The 15,240-nt window shown below is 49.4% G+C and overlaps 1 protein-coding gene across 1 annotated transcript in view; it reads left to right on the top strand.

Moving 5' to 3' along the window:
- The first annotated feature begins 229 nt into the window (after window positions 1–229).
- The window catches only part of Rabep2 (rabaptin, RAB GTPase binding effector protein 2), a 16,838-nt gene continuing 1,827 nt past the window's right edge, over window positions 230–15,240 (top strand). The window contains exons 1-9 of the mRNA XM_032892675.1: window positions 230–812; window positions 1,224–1,433; window positions 6,763–6,920; window positions 9,375–9,485; window positions 9,568–9,912; window positions 10,834–10,929; window positions 11,025–11,123; window positions 13,446–13,601; window positions 14,993–15,170. Of these exons, the coding sequence (XP_032748566.1) occupies window positions 788–812; window positions 1,224–1,433; window positions 6,763–6,920; window positions 9,375–9,485; window positions 9,568–9,912; window positions 10,834–10,929; window positions 11,025–11,123; window positions 13,446–13,601; window positions 14,993–15,170 (1,378 nt within the window). The 5' untranslated portion in view covers window positions 230–787. The remainder of the gene's footprint in view (window positions 813–1,223; window positions 1,434–6,762; window positions 6,921–9,374; window positions 9,486–9,567; window positions 9,913–10,833; window positions 10,930–11,024; window positions 11,124–13,445; window positions 13,602–14,992; window positions 15,171–15,240) is intronic.

Below are 15,240 nucleotides of genomic sequence, written 5' to 3'. Positions count from 1 at the left end.
CATTGGTGTGCATTCCAAGGAGACCACAAAGAATCAAGGACTTCCAGGTTCAAACGTCTTCCACAGAAAACCGGTTTGGAGGCCAGGGAACCCAGGCTCTGTACTTGTTTGAATTGTTGTGACCCTCCAAAGCGAGAGGTCATACATAATGAGAGATTGACCTAGACCCAGGCTAAAAGATTTACAGCCCTGAGAGTGGAGAAAGAGATTTGCAGGAAGCCAAGCCGTGTGAAAATGGGGGTGGAGACACGTAGGTTTCGCACCTCTGCCACTGACTGCGCCAGGCTTCAGAACGCCAACCCAGCCCTGGCCCACGGGGCGGAGATGCTGGGCGGGCTGGGCAGCACTTCGCTGTAACGCGAGCCGGGTTACGGTGGAAGGGCGGCCGGGCGGAGAGAAGGGGGAGGCTGCGCGCTGCGTCCTCCAGGACTAAGGCCAGGCGTTCCAGGAGGTGGCCTCGAGTGGGGCCTGAGAAGACTCTGAGGCACCAGAAGAGGACTACGGAAGACCGGGAGCGCTCCGAGCTTCCAGGGAGCTAGGGAGCGCGGGAGCGCGGGAGCGCGGGAGCGCGGGGGCGGTCCCACGCGGCTGCAAGAGAGGCGGGACCCACACTCCGCGTCCACTCGAATGCGTTCTGCCTCTCTTGACCATACCGCCCCGCCAACCCCCGGGGCCCCTGCAGACCCGATCCGGAAACAGCCGAGCGGATCCGGAAACAGCCGAGCGGACCCGGAAGCGGGAGTGCCATCACCAGTGAGTGCGGGAATCCGCCGTTTGGGCTGAGACGATGGCAGCTGCGCCAGCAGCCCTAGGTGAGAACCGACGGCACAGGTGGCCAGGGATCGGTGCGAGAGGGCGCCGCCGTGCATGCGGGGAGCAGGGGAATGGGGGCAGAGCCGACTGCTGGAGGTAGCCGGCCAGCGCTGAGGCTTGGGAAGGGGGCGGGGCATAGCGCCCACCACGGCGGGCGTGGCCTATGCAGTGGGCGTGGTCTTTGGATTAGGCAGGTAAGGGGGCGAGGCGGGGCCACTGGAAGGGGATTGGACAGTCCAGTCAAGTTAGCTGCGGGACTCGGGGAGGGGCAGGGCCAAGTGAGTGGGATGAGGCCCATGCAGATAGAGTCTGGAACTGAATACTGGACTGCTAGATGGCCTGACGTGTTAGGATCCCGGCGAACCGTGGAAAGAAATCTTGGTCACTGTCCCTCCTCCCCGCCCCCACAGCGCTGGATCCCCAGCCCCAAAAGGAGCAAAAGGATGCATCCGAATCAAGTGAGCTCAGTCGGCTTCGTGCCGAACTGGCCGGTGCACTGGCAGAAATGGAAACCATGAAGGCTGTAGCTGAGGTGAGCGAGAGCACCAAGGCAGAGGCGGTGGCTGCAGTGCAGAGACAGTGCCAAGAGGAGGTGGCTTCCCTGCAGGCCATCCTGAAAGGTGAGGAACCTGCTCCCAACACACCCACCTTACAGTCTGTCTGTCTGCATCCCTCTCACAGGGAATACAGGGTGAGGAAGGCTTCAAATGAGCTTCAGATAGCTCAACAGAGAAAAGACTGTCCCAGAATCCCTGAGTACCCCTTTCCATTTTGCAGAAAAACACAAATGTTGTCAGCAACTCTTGTCCAGTCACAGCTAGGTGTAGCAATCATCTTTCCCTCGTTGTCATTTCTTATTCTTGCTGACATCAAATCAGCCCTGAATATGAACCAGAAACTTCTCATTTCCCTGAACCAACCTCATTTTCGTCTGAGCCTCGAGGCTCGAAACTCAGCCTGTTCTCTCTGCGCTTAGTTCTGTGGTTTCCTTCCTTCCCAGCTCCACTCCCACCCCTCACCCCCCACCCCAGCACCCTACACAAATACATGCATCTCCTTCCTTCTCTCCCTCTGTCTCATGGCCTCTGTAGATTGGTAGACACCATCTTTCTTGGTCCCATATCCTCCACCTTTTCCTGTTCTCTGTCCCTTCTCTGGGCAGAGGCCAGAGTCTCCTTAAGGATGACAGACCTGCCCTTACTCTGTGTCCTAGCAGCAGTATTACTGTGGCTAGCTCTACTGGACTGCTGCCCCAGCCCCTCACAGATCTCCGTCCGTGGTTTGCCCTTGACCTTGGCTCCCGTAGTAAACTGCCTAAAATTCCCTCCCCATCCTGCCAAGGCATAACAGTTTATCTGTAATCCCAGCTCTGCAGGTTGGAGAGTGACATATCCCCAACATCTTGCTGGCTAGCCAAAAAGGAGAGCTCCAAAGTCCATAAGATCCCCTATCGCAAAAAATAAGACAGAGCAAATAAAGAAAACACTTAATACTGACCTCTGGTTTATGTGAGTGTGCACATACACAGAAAGGAGTATCCTAAGTTGTGACTGCTCTTTATTGAACATTTACCATATGCCAGAAACAGAGCTAAGTGCTCTATAAAGTAAGCGGGTTTTTTTTTTTTTTTCTTTTATTTTAAGGCAAGGCCCAGACTGGCTTCATACTCTGTATGCAAACAACAACTCTATTTCTTCTTCTTCTTCTTCTTCTTCTTCTTCTTCTTCTTCTTCTTCTTCTTCTTCTTCTTCTTCTTCTTCTTCTTCTTCTTCCTTTTCTTCCTCTTCTTCCTCCTCTTCCTCCTCCTCTTCTTTTCTTCTTTCTTCTTGACTTCAGGGTGTGTGCGTGTGTGTGTGTGTGTGTGTGTGTGTGTGTGTGTGTGTGTGTACACGTGTGTGTAGATATGAGGTGGTGTTATTGCATGCCATGGTATACATGTTGGGCCAAAGGACAACTTTGTGGATTCAGTTCTCTCTCTCCACCTTTCTGTGGGTTCCAGAGATTGAACTCAGTCGTCAGGCTTTCGTGACAAGCACCTATAACCACTGAACCATCTCGATGGCCTTAGACTGGTGAGCTTCCACCTCCGAGTGCTAGGATTAAGACATGCACTACCATGCTTCACTTCATGCAATACTGGGAATCTAACCCAGGGCTCTGTGTGTGCTTGGGAAGCACTCAGCCAACTGAGCTGCATCCCCAGCCCTGTTTTGTTTGTTTGTTTTTACTGGCAGATCTTTCGCTGTAACTGGAGCCAGCCTAGAGTTTATTTTATAATCCACTATGGCTTCAAACCCAAAGGCAAACAAACCTGCTGCTGCAGCCTCCCTCCCAGGTACCAGGGATGTGGGTAGGAGCTATCATCCTTGGCTGCATCTTTGTAACAAAGTCTTTTTTTTTTTTTTTGGAGCTGAGGACCAAACCCAGGGCCTTGTGCTTGGTAGGTAAGCCCTCTACCACTGAGCTAAATCCCCAACCCAACAAAGTCTTTGAGATAGGAGTCATTAACTGACTGACTACAGAAGAAGCACAGAAACACACACAGGCTAACCTGCACAGAGTGATATAGCCACATAGTAGCAGATTCGAACCCAGGAAGTCTATATCTAATGCCAGTACATGTTAAGTTAATGGGCTGGGGCCACGAAGATAGCTCTGTGGGCAAAGCCTGGTGACTTTACAACCCCTAGAACCCACAAGGTGGAAGGAGAAAGCCAGCTCCCTCATGCTGGTCCCTGACCGCTACCCTTAACATCAGAAGCAGAACCAAGCCCTGAAAATTATCCTCTAACTTCCACATGTGTGACCTGACAACCAGGCTAGCCTGGAATTCAGAGATCCGCCTGCCCCTGCCTCCAGAATGCTAGGATTAAAGGCCTGCGCCAACAGTCTTTGGCAGAAATAAAATAATTTTTAAAAGTTTATTATATTTTGTGTGTGTGTGTGTGCGCGCACGTGTATGTGTGTCCCTGACAGAGGACAACTCATAGGAGTTCCTTTTACTGAGTGGGTCCTGAGAAGGAACTCAGAACTCAGATTATTGCTCTGGCAGCAATGGTGGCAAGCACCTTTACCTCCTGGGCCATATTACCAGCCCATAAATAAATCCAAAGTAAGTAAAGGAGCTGGGTATGGTGATCCACTCCTTTAGTCCCAGTACCTGGAGGTAGAGGCAGGAGAGTATCTGTGAATTCCAGACCAACCTGGTCTCTGTAATGAATTCCAGGCCAGCCAGGGCTACACAGTTAGACCGTATCTCAAAAAAACCAAGCAAGCAAGCAAAACTACCCCACATATTGGCCAGGCCTGGTATTGCATACCTATAGTCCCAGCACTTAGGAGGCAGACTCTGAAGGAGCCCAAGTCCAGGCCTGCTTTGAAAACAAAACAAACGAATAAGTAGCTGAGAAAATACAAAAGGTTAATGTCTACTTATCATCACCGCCACCTGCTGCTAATCTGTGGCTGAACTTCCAGACCTCTGAGTTTGGCTCCTCGAGAGCCATATGCTGTCTGTCACCTTTTCCGCCTCTCCCCTCATCCTTTGTGCACCTCATACTTGCGCTCTTCTGATGTGCCAGCATGCCCAGACACATCAGTCCATTCCGATCCTCTCGCTCTGTCCCCCCTTCTTCTCTCTCTCCAGCACCCTGTTCTGGCCAGGCCCAGAGGACACCCCTACTCCATCCTCTGGGATCCACAGCTGAGGAGTGAGCCCTCTCATCCCACACCCCTACTGTCGTCACAGCTATCTTCACTGAGCTGTGAGCGCCAGATGGTGGGCCTGTCTGATTAATTGCTGTATCTACAGAATCAAATATTGATTATTATAAAATATCTACTATTACCAAATATTGATTATTCCAGATATACTAATAGGAATAGATACTAGATCTTTAGCATTTATAGAGCTAACTGGGCAATTTTGTTTCTGCAGGTCAGATTTTTCCATTTTTTTCTGTATGTATTTGTACAAGTGTGTGTGTGTGTGTGTGTGTGTGTGTGTGTGCGTGTGTGTGGTGTTGTGTGCACATGTGCTCATTTCCATGTGAAAGTCAGATGCCAGTATTTATTTGTGACAGGGTCTCTTACTGAATCTGGAGCTCAGGATTAAGCTAGGCTGACTGGCCAGCAAGCCTGTGTCTGCTTCCTTACCCCTGGGATCACAGGCACATGCTTTTGTGTATATTTGTTTGTTTTAACCTTTATTTGTATTTTATGTGTATTTTATGTCTTTTGCCTGAATGAGTGTCTGTGCCTGCAGAGGTCACAAAGGGGTGTCAGCTCCTTTGGAACTTGAGTTATTGGTGTTAGGAATTGAACCCCAAGTTCTCTAGAGAAGCAGCCTCTGAACTTTTTTTTTTTTTAACATGGTACCTGGGATTTGAACAAGGTAAGCACTTTAGCATCTGAGCCAGCTCCCAGCCCTACATTGGTGATATATTTCCCTTAGTTTAGTTTGGTTTGCTTGATACCAGGTCTCACTGAGTAGCATAAGCTAACCTCAGTCGTGTAATCCTCCACCGCAGGCTACCAAGCATTGAGACCACAGGCCTACCATGATTTTTGTTGTTTTTTTGAAGCAGGGTCTTTCTACATACACCCTAGCTGTCCTGGAGTTGGCTCACAGAAATCCACCTGCCTCTGCCTCCTGAGTGCTGGAGCCACCATGGCTGGCTTTCTGCTACCACAAATGATTCTTCAGTTGTACAGTTTACCCCTGCAGTAAGTCACAGAGGAAGTGACAACAGCCATAACAAGAATTCCAGCTTGCTAGGTGGTGGCAGCACTCAGGAGACAGTCAGTTTGGTCTAGAGAGCAAGTTTCGGGACAACCAGGCCTATATAGGAAACTCGGTCTCCAAAAAAAAAAAAAAATCTAGCTCATACTGCAATCAGTGTCTGCGGTTTCTGTCATGGGCTGCTGCGTCGTGAGCAGGGCCTTGAACTGTATCTGACATGTCTTAGGATGCAGGTCTTGTGTTAGCCACAAAATCAAGTATACTATCACACTGTTCTGAGAGAGGGGAGTAGGCATTTGGGGACCCTGCATACTACCTATCAACCAGTTGTTGGCTATTTGGAAATTGTCAGTGACGAGTCTGCCTAACTTGGCTATCTTACAAAGCATTATTTAGTCAGCCCTCCCGTTCACTCCAAGCTTCAGACTGTGTCTCAAGGAGTTCAGTCTGTTCTTGGTGTCCACCATGCCAAGGCTAGCTCTAAAGGTCACTTTCTTTGTTGGGGCTACTTCCCAGCAACATAGAGGACTCATTTTGAGTGAATGTGTTACAGGTGATTTGAAAGGAACACTCTCTCCTGCACACACCAGAACAATCTCCTGCTAGGAGACTTTTCTGCTTGCATTTTGGAGGACCTCAGTTTATTTTATGTTAGCTGTGCTTGACAAAGTGGATTCTTGGCCCTTATGATGTATTGCTTCCTTTGTTTTTACTAATAGCAAGGCCTTGGGCATTGGTGGCTCACACCTTTAATCCCAGCATTCAGGAGGCCAATCTGGTGTGTAGAGCAAGTTTCAGGACAGCCAGGGCTATACCAGAGAGAAAAAACAAAACCCAAACCAAACAAAATAAAATAAAATAAAATAATAATAATAATAATAATAATAATAATAATAGCAAGGCCTTGTACTTGCCTGTTTTTAGTAAAAATATCCTGTGGTCAGTTCTTCAGTTGGGATATATCTGAGCAACGTATTGTCCAGTTGGCCCTTATTGTATTGCCAGGTGGTTGACATCTTCCACATGTCTCTTACTTCATTGTCATCGGATTACTCAGGGTTATCCACTCCCTTTTGCTACTGGGGACCCTAGTACAAGAGGTACTGAGGTCTTGCCCAGGGCCATTTCTGCCCAGTTCACATGATAACCTCTGTAGCTGATCACCTTGGAGAGTGCAGGCACCAAGTACCCACCCTTCCTGCCCACAGACTCCATCAGCAGCTACGAGACCCAGATCGCAGCCCTGAAACAAGAGCGGCAGCAGCAGCAACAGGACTCTGAGGAGAAGGAGCGAGAGCTGGGCCACCTCAAACAGCTGCTGGCCCGGGCCCACCCTTTGGACTCCTTGGAGAAGCAAATGGAAAAGGTGGGGGTGGGATGGCCTGCCCTATCGCTGGGGTTTGAAATGATAGTGATTGTTGTCTCATAGCCTGTCATTGGACACCATAATGGATTGTTGTCTCGTAACCTGTCATTGGACACCTCAATGATTCTGGGTAGAGCACAGAGCCTTCCCATTGTTAAGAGCTTAGCAGGATCCTTGCTAAAAGTGACTAAGTTTATTTGCCTTTTTATTGAAACAAGGTCAGTCATGCAGAGGAAGGAAAATAACTCTTTCTGTGCCAGACACTGTACAAAGTGCTCACCAGTGTGAACTGTCTTTTTCTTTTTCTCAGCCACTGTGGCATAATGCTTTCTTTCTTTCTTTTTTTTTTTTTTTTTCCCTCAGAGCTGGGGACCGAACTCAGGGCCTTGTGCTTGCTACTGAGCTAAATCCCCAACCCCGGCATAACGCTTTCTTAACACTCATTAACCACAATAGGAAGGTGGGTGCAATGACAGGTATTGGTTGTCCCAGCTATTTGCAAGTCTGAGGCAGGAGGATGGCTTGAGACCAGGGTTTCAAGACAGTCTGGATAACAAAGACCCTTAGTGTTTGTCCCTCTGTCTTTCTGTCCTATTCCTCCCCTGCCCCCTTCTCATTGAGACAGGGTCTTGCTATGTAGCTGAGGCTGGCTTTGAACTTGGCAAAGGCCTCCAGCTTCAGCTCCTGAGTGCTGGTATTTATAGGAGTGCACATCCAGAGCCAGCTAGAAAGGGTACATAGTAATAACTCCATCTCAAAGACAATAGAAAGAATTAAACTCTAGGTACATATATTTCCATATGCTCCCTCTTATCAGCAGTATGTGCTCTTAATTGATCTCACAGAAGCTCTGTGATGTCGGTATTTAGTTAGAACCCAAGGAAACAAAAGCTAGAGTAAATTCCCTCCTATGAAAGCAGAGATCAAACAGGAGCCCAGGGTTAGGGTGACACATGTCTGTACTCCTAGCATTGTGGAGGAAGGAGAATCAGAAACCCAAGTTCAAGTCCAGCTTGGGATGTAAGATCCTATCTCAAAAAATCAAAACAAAACCTGGACCCAGTAAAATCTTTGACTTGCAGCTTCCACTAGAAGGCGCTGTTTGCAGATTTGGATACTGGCTGCCCCACACTCAGCTGGGATGTGTGTTTTGCCTGTGCATAGCGTATGTGTCCCAGGACTTCAGATGGCTTACTCTGTCTGTGACACATGGAGTGTTAACTTAGTTTATCCAAGGAGAGTTTGGGGGAATTCAAGAGGTTGAAGTGGAATCGGTTGAGAAAGGTGCTAACAGATGAAACATGACCGGCTGTTGCCTGGAGACGTGGCAGGGGCAGGACTATTTATTTGTTGTTGTTTTGTTTTGTTTTGTTTTACTGACCCCATGCAGGATCCCAAGCTTGAAAGGAGACAACCAAGAAATGGTCCTCTTTATGGTTAGGACAGTGGAAAGGGAAGGAGTGTCAGCTAAGCCTGAGGGTTGGGATGGGAGAATGGGAAAGCAGGTACTAGCTGCATGAGATTGGAAACCTAAATGAGCGGTGGTTTAAATAGGATAGGAAGTTCTCTTTTCCTTCTTTAAGTAGTTCAGCAAGTCATTAGAAACCCAGGCTTCTGGGACTGAGAGATGGCTCAGGAGCTAAGAGCATTTGCCAGCTTCCCAGAGGATCCAGGTTCAGTTCCCTGCACTTACTCCATGGCTCACAACTGTCCACAACTGTAGTCCCAGAGGATCGGCTGCCCTCTTCTGGCTTCCGAGGACACCACATATGCACACAGGGAATGTATATATGCCAGCCAAACGTGCATATACATAAGATAAAAAAAATTGAATTTTTCTTAAAGAAGAGACACTTAGGCTTCTGTATTGCAGTTTGACTGTAGCTAGTAGGCTGCCTTGTGGTCCAAGATGATTGCTTGAGTGCCAAGCAATCATAGCCACGTTCCAGCCAGCAGTATTGTACAAAGGCACACCTTATAAGGAGGTGGTCTATAAATGCATGTACTGAGCATGTGCTGACGTCCCATTAGCTAGAACTAAGTTAATGTGATCACTTTTAGTTCCAGAGCAGCTGAGAGGTATAGATGGTATTGGAAAACTAAAACCATTTTCAGCTGTGCCCAGTTTAAAAAAAAAAACAAAAAACCCGAGTTCCTATGATATAAAAAGATGTGTGTTGAGGCCAGGAAGGGACTGGGGTGGATAATTCTATACAGATATGAAATTCTCAAAGACCATGAAAACAGTTTTACAAGATGGATATCGGGGCAGGGTTGTGTGAAGAATAAGAGGACAAGAGGAGCTGGTCATGGCCCTGGCTCCCTTCCCTGGAAGCACTTAGAGGAAGTGTGTCCTGGAGTCTTGAATGGGTGGGCATAACCTTCAGGGAGGATGAGAACAGACCGTGGTTCACGATCAAGGGGCTGTCACTTCCCAATGCCCCGCCCCTCCAGGCTCACGAAGACTCAGAAAAGCTGCGGGAGATCGTGTTGCCCATGGAGCAGGAGATTGCAGAGCTGAAGGTGAAGCTGCTGAGGGCGGAAGAGCTGATCCAAGAGATCCAGGTGAGGGGTAGCCAGAGGTGCTGAGGGAAGGAGGGGTGCCCAGGACACCGGCCCGCAGCCTCTTCCCTGCCATTTTCCCTAGAGACGACCAAGGCAGCCTGCCTCCCTGCACGGCTCCACAGAGTTGCTTCCACTATCAAGGAACCCCTCACCGCCACTGGAACCCTCGGAGGAGCCAAGTGGAGACGCAGGCCCCGCTGCTGAGGCCTTCGCCCACAACTGTGATGACAGTGCCTCCATCTCTTCCTTCTCCCTCGGTGGGGCCGCCGGTAGTGTCTCCCTACGAGGCCCCCAAGGCCTCAGCCCCGAGCAGGAAGAGACGGCTTCTCTGGTGTCTACTGGCACTCTGGTCCCCGAGGGCATCTACCTACCCCCTCCGGGGTACCAGCTTGTTCCAGACAGCCAGTGGGAGCAACTGCAGGTAGAGGTGAGTGGATTGGGCTAGGGCCTGTGGACATTCCTGCCTCCCTAGATAGATGTGGGAGGGAGAAAGGCCCCCTCCTAGCAAAGGAACTTGGGAAGGGCATGCACAGGGGTGCCATAGAAGATAATGTTACCTCGAGAAATGTCAAAAACACAACTGAGAAGGGGCAGGGGTGTGGCTCAGAGGGAGAGGACTTGCCTAGCCTGTGCAGGACCCAGAATTCAGTCCCCAGTAACTAGCCCAGAAGATAACTAATGTGGGGATTATTTAATCCCGACCCTGCCTTTGACCCTTTAGTTCCCCGATAAAAGACACACACGGTTTTTTATTTACAACAAGCCTTAAACAGCGTAAGAGCTGGGCTGTTACCTGCCCTCTATGCCATTAGAATCTACTTTCCTATCTGTAACCCCGAGTTACCACTTACTGCTTACTCTGTTTCGTCTGGGCTGCTCTTAACTCCAACTGGCCAGACCTCAGGGCCATTTTTTTGTTTTTTAATGGCTCACCTCACTCAAGGCAGCTTCTTCCTCCTGCACCTTCTTCCTCCTGTGGTTCTTCTCAGATCCCAAACCCAGGAAACCTAAACCCCATCTATGTCTCTTCTCCCCAGCTATTGGCTGTTGGCAGCTTTATTCACCAATCAGAAATAGTTTAGGAGCAGGGTCACTTAGGTTTATTGCAGACTCCGGGTCTCCCCCACCCCCACCCCGCACTTAGCGTGAGGAATAAAAAGTACAATACACAGTAAAAGATGAAACTTCAACAGATAGCAGCAGAGATGGAGAGAAGTAAAATGTATCTCTCCACCTTCCCACTGTGGAGCAGCAGCAGGACCTCCTGAGGGAAGAATGGGGAAGGGAAGACCAGGTACAACCCCTAACAGCAGAGCTGAGAAGTAAGTTTGAGCTCTGGGTCTGGCAGGGGCGGCAGCTGCAGAAGGAGCTGGAAAGTGTCCGCCGTGAGCGGGATGAACTGCAGGAAGGACTGAGCCGGAGCAATGAGGACTGTGCCAAGCAGGTGAGTTCAGCCTCACTGCCAGCCAGCGCCGCCCGCCCCCCAGCGTCCCCTGGCCTCTACTGCATCCCTCTCCTTTCACCCTCTCCCGGCCTCAGATGCAGGTGCTCCTGGCCCAGGTCCAGAACTCAGAGCAGCTGCTCCGAACTCTGCAGGGAACCGTGAGCCAGGCCCAGGAGCGGGTGCAGCGGCAGATGGTAAGTGCGGGGCCTGGGGTCAAAGGAAGGGTCAGGACCACGCGGGGGCCCCAGAGGGCATGGAAAGGCAGGATATTAGTCCTGCTCCCCAAGCTGCTCTCATTAGGTGAATGAAGATATTGGAGGTGGCCTCATCAGAGCTGTGCAATCTGAATTAACCCCACAACCTTGAAGTGTGCTCCCACCTCTATGAACTGAGCTAATGGAATCTAGTCTGCAGAGTCAGAAGAACTGAAAGCAAAAAGACACTGAGAAACCCCACTCAGAAGTGTGTGAGGGCCCTGTGGTCAGATGACCTGATTTTAAACAGACATCCAAAAGCGCAAGGCCCTGGGTTCAGTCCCCAGCTCCGAAAAAAAGAAAAAAGAAAAAAAAGAGAGAGAGAGACGTCAGAGATCTGGAAATCCATATATTGTCTAAAGTTTTAAAGTTGGTGATTACTTTTTAGCATTTAAAAAAGCATGTTTCAGGGGCTAGAAGGCTGGCTCAGGTGGAGAGCACTTGCCACCAATCCTGATGACCTGAATTTGATCTCCAGGACCCATGTGGAAGGAGAGAACTGACTTGGCAGGTTGTCCTCTGATCTCCACACATCATGCTTGTGTGTGCACACGTGTGCATTTAAAGTCACATATGAGCCCAGTAGGCAGGAGTTTGAGATGGGAGAATCATGAGTGTGAGGTTAGCCTGGACTATAAAGCAAGGTGATACATTAGACAGTACACACACACACACACACACACACACACACACACACACATATACACACACACACACACACACACACAAACACACACACACACCATAGTGCATGGGTACCCACATACATAAACACACGATGTAATAAAAAGTATATTTAAAAACACATTGGGCTGGAGAGATGGCTCAATGGTTAAGAGCACTGACTGCTCTTCCAGAGGACCTGAGTTCAAATCCCAGCAACCACGTGGTAGCTCACAACCATCTGTAATGGGATCTGATGCCCTCTTCTGGTGTGTCTGAAGACAGCAACAATCAACTTATATATAATAAATAAATCTTTTAAAAAAAAAAGTTAAAAAAAAAGAATGGTGACCATTTAAAAAAAAGGGGGGGGGTGAGCTGGAGAGACAGCTCAGCAGTTAAGAGCACTGACTGTTCTTCCAGAGGTCCAGAGTTCAATTCCCAGCAACCACATGGTGGCTCACAACCATCTGTAATGGAATCTGAGGCCCTCTTCTCACATGCAGCCTAAGTCCGTTTCCCAGGGAGTACTTTGGTGGTGACTCACATCTCCCTGTAACTCCAGTTTCAGGATATCCAGTGCCCTCTTGTGGCTTCCTCAGGCACCAGGACACATGTGGTGCACATATGACATGCAGGCAAACGTTCATGCTCATACTCGTGAATTAAAAAAAATATTTTTTAATTTAAAAAATTAAAAGAAGTTTAAAGTCATCCTCGACTACCCAGCGCGTTTCAGGCCTGGGCTTAAAAAACAAAAACAAAAGATGTGTTACTGCCAAGGATAGCATGTACCTGTCCCAGCACTCAGACAGAAGGCTGAGATCGGAGAATCACCAGGCCAACCAGGGCCACACAGTGAGCCTCTGTCTCAAAGCAGGGGATGGAGGTGGGGGTGGGAAGGTGGAGGAGTGCAGCTGGAGAGATGGCCTCGGACCTAAAAGCACTGGCTGCTCTTTTCACAGGACCCAGGTTTCGTTCTCAGCACCCATGTGGCAGCTAGCAACCGTCTGTAACTACAGTTCTAAGATCTGACATCCCCCTCTTGCCTCCATGAGCACCAGACACACACACACACACACACACACACACACACACACACACACACACACTCTCTCTCTCTCTCTCTCTCTCTCTCTCTCTCTCACACACACACACACACACACACACACACAGGCAAACACTCATGAACACAAAACAAGTCTTTAAAAAAACATGCCATCTAAATGCAATACCCACAGGGAGCTAAAGCAGCCAGTGTGTCCCCAGGGACAGAATCCAAACAGCTTAGAGCCAGAAAGGGCAATAAAGAGTTCCTTCTTGAACCAGTCGGTGATGGTACACACCCTAATCCCAGCATTCAGAAGAGGCAGGTGGCTCTCTGAGTTTGAGGCCAGCCTGCTCTACATAGTGAGTTTCAGGATAGCCAGGGCTACACAAAGAAACCCCACCTCAGAACAAGCTGTTTTTCTTCTCTCAGCAGGTCAGAAGGCCAGGGCTCTCTAGATGTCAGTCTAGCTAACCATGGGACTTTGGGGTTAACCTCTGGGACTAGAGACACCCATTGCCTAATCGCCTTGTGCTTTGGACTGCTCCCAGGCAGAACTGGCCACTTCTCACAAGTGCCTGAGCCAAGAGGTTAAAAGACTGAATGAAGAAAATCGAGGACTCCGGGCTGAGCAGCTGCCATCCTCCGCCCTCCAGGGCTCAGAGGAGCGGGAGGACCAGGACGAGGCCCTGCCAAGCTCCATACAGGTAGATCACACTAAAAGCCTAGTGTCAACAGCCTGTAGCTGTCTCCTCTCCAAGGAGACCTGAGGACCGACCCTGGCTCTCTTGTGTTGACTGTATCTAAGACTAACTTTGTCATCTGACGACTAGAGCCACACTGTCTTCCCAGGATCGGCATGAAGAGAAAGAATTAAAAAGTGCTGGCCAAAGTGAAGGGGACAGTGGTTATGTTTGCCATTTTTCTCCTATACCCCTTGCCACCCATACTGTCACCTCTGCTGGGGTTACCCACCGTTCAACGCATGCTGGACAAGCACTGTACACTTGAACCATATTTTGAGCCCTTGGGTTTTTTGAGGCAGGGTCTCTCTCTGTGACAGGCTGGCCTCCTGAGTGTGGGATCACAGGTAGGGCCTACTCACCACATAGCTGTTTGCTGTTTCTCAGTGACATTAGGTCCTGAAGATTGAGTTCCTCAGAGTCTTTGAACCTGTTCTCCATGATGGGTTCTGTTGTTTTACTGTATGAATAATTTGTAAACTAGGAGGTCACCTGGTTCCTCTTCTACCCTGAGGGTTATTGCCGACAGCCACTCCAGTGTGTCCGTGTCTTCGATTGCTCACTTTCCTGTTCTTGTTTGGTTGGTTTGCTGAGGATCTCCTATAGTCCAAGCAGCTTGGAAATGCCCTGTAAAGCCCGGGATACCTTAAACGTCTGATTTCCCTGCTTCCATCTCAGGAGTGCTGGGATCGCAGCCCACATTACCATCTTTCCTCGGGTTTTTGTTTGTTTGTTTGTTTATGGGTTGGTTTTTTTGGTTTTTTGTTTTGGGTTTTTTTTTGCTCATTTGTTTATTTGCTTGTTTTTAAGACAAGAGTTTTCTCTGTGTAGCCCTGGGTGTCCTGGAACTTACTCTAGACCAGACTTGCCTTGAAATCAGATTTCCAATTGCCACTGAACCCTGAATGCTGGGACTGAAAGTGTGCGCCACCACTGCCTGGCACTGTCCTCAGTTTTTACATAGTGCTAGAGATCAAACCTGGGGCCTTATGCCTGCTAGGCAAGCACTCTATCAACTGAGCCACATCCCCAGTCCTCCCTACCCCTTATTGGAGTTTTCATTACATACATAATGGAGACTTTAACTTGAGTTCTTTGGAAGCTTATAAGTATTCTGGAACTTTCTACACTGTTCATGAAAGTTCTCTATATTATGTGGTAGTCATAGTCTCCCAATCCTTCATCCCCCGCCTACCCTGGTAAATCCACAGCTTGCTTTCCTCTCTGGCTGTGGTATTTGGTTTCTTCATGTTTTAACTCCCTTCTCCCTCCCCGTTTCCACACTCTCCACCTGGCCAGTGGTTCCTGCCTTCCTCTTCTGCCCTGCACCCAGCAGGTCCCTGTGTCTCTTGCAGGAGCTACACCAGCTGGTGCGGCACACCCAGCAGCAGGCTCGGGCCAGGCAGCAGGCACAGGAGCATGAGGCTGAGCGCCTGCGCATTGAAATTGTGAAGCTGCGGGAGGCACTAGACGAGGAGACAGCAGCCAAGGCCAGTCTGGAGGGACAGCTGAGGGTGCAGCGAGAAGAGACAGGTAAGGGAAGACGATCAAGCTGCCACAGGGCCTCCTGGATCAGGGAGGGGCAGCAGGCGGAGGCACAGTG

This window comes from Rattus rattus, chromosome 2 (genome assembly GCF_011064425.1).
Source record: "Rattus rattus isolate New Zealand chromosome 2, Rrattus_CSIRO_v1, whole genome shotgun sequence".
In the NCBI taxonomy this organism is placed as follows: domain Eukaryota; kingdom Metazoa; phylum Chordata; class Mammalia; order Rodentia; family Muridae; genus Rattus; species Rattus rattus.
The sequence above is the reverse complement of the archived record's forward strand: the minus strand, read 5'-3'. Positions and strand labels throughout refer to the sequence as shown.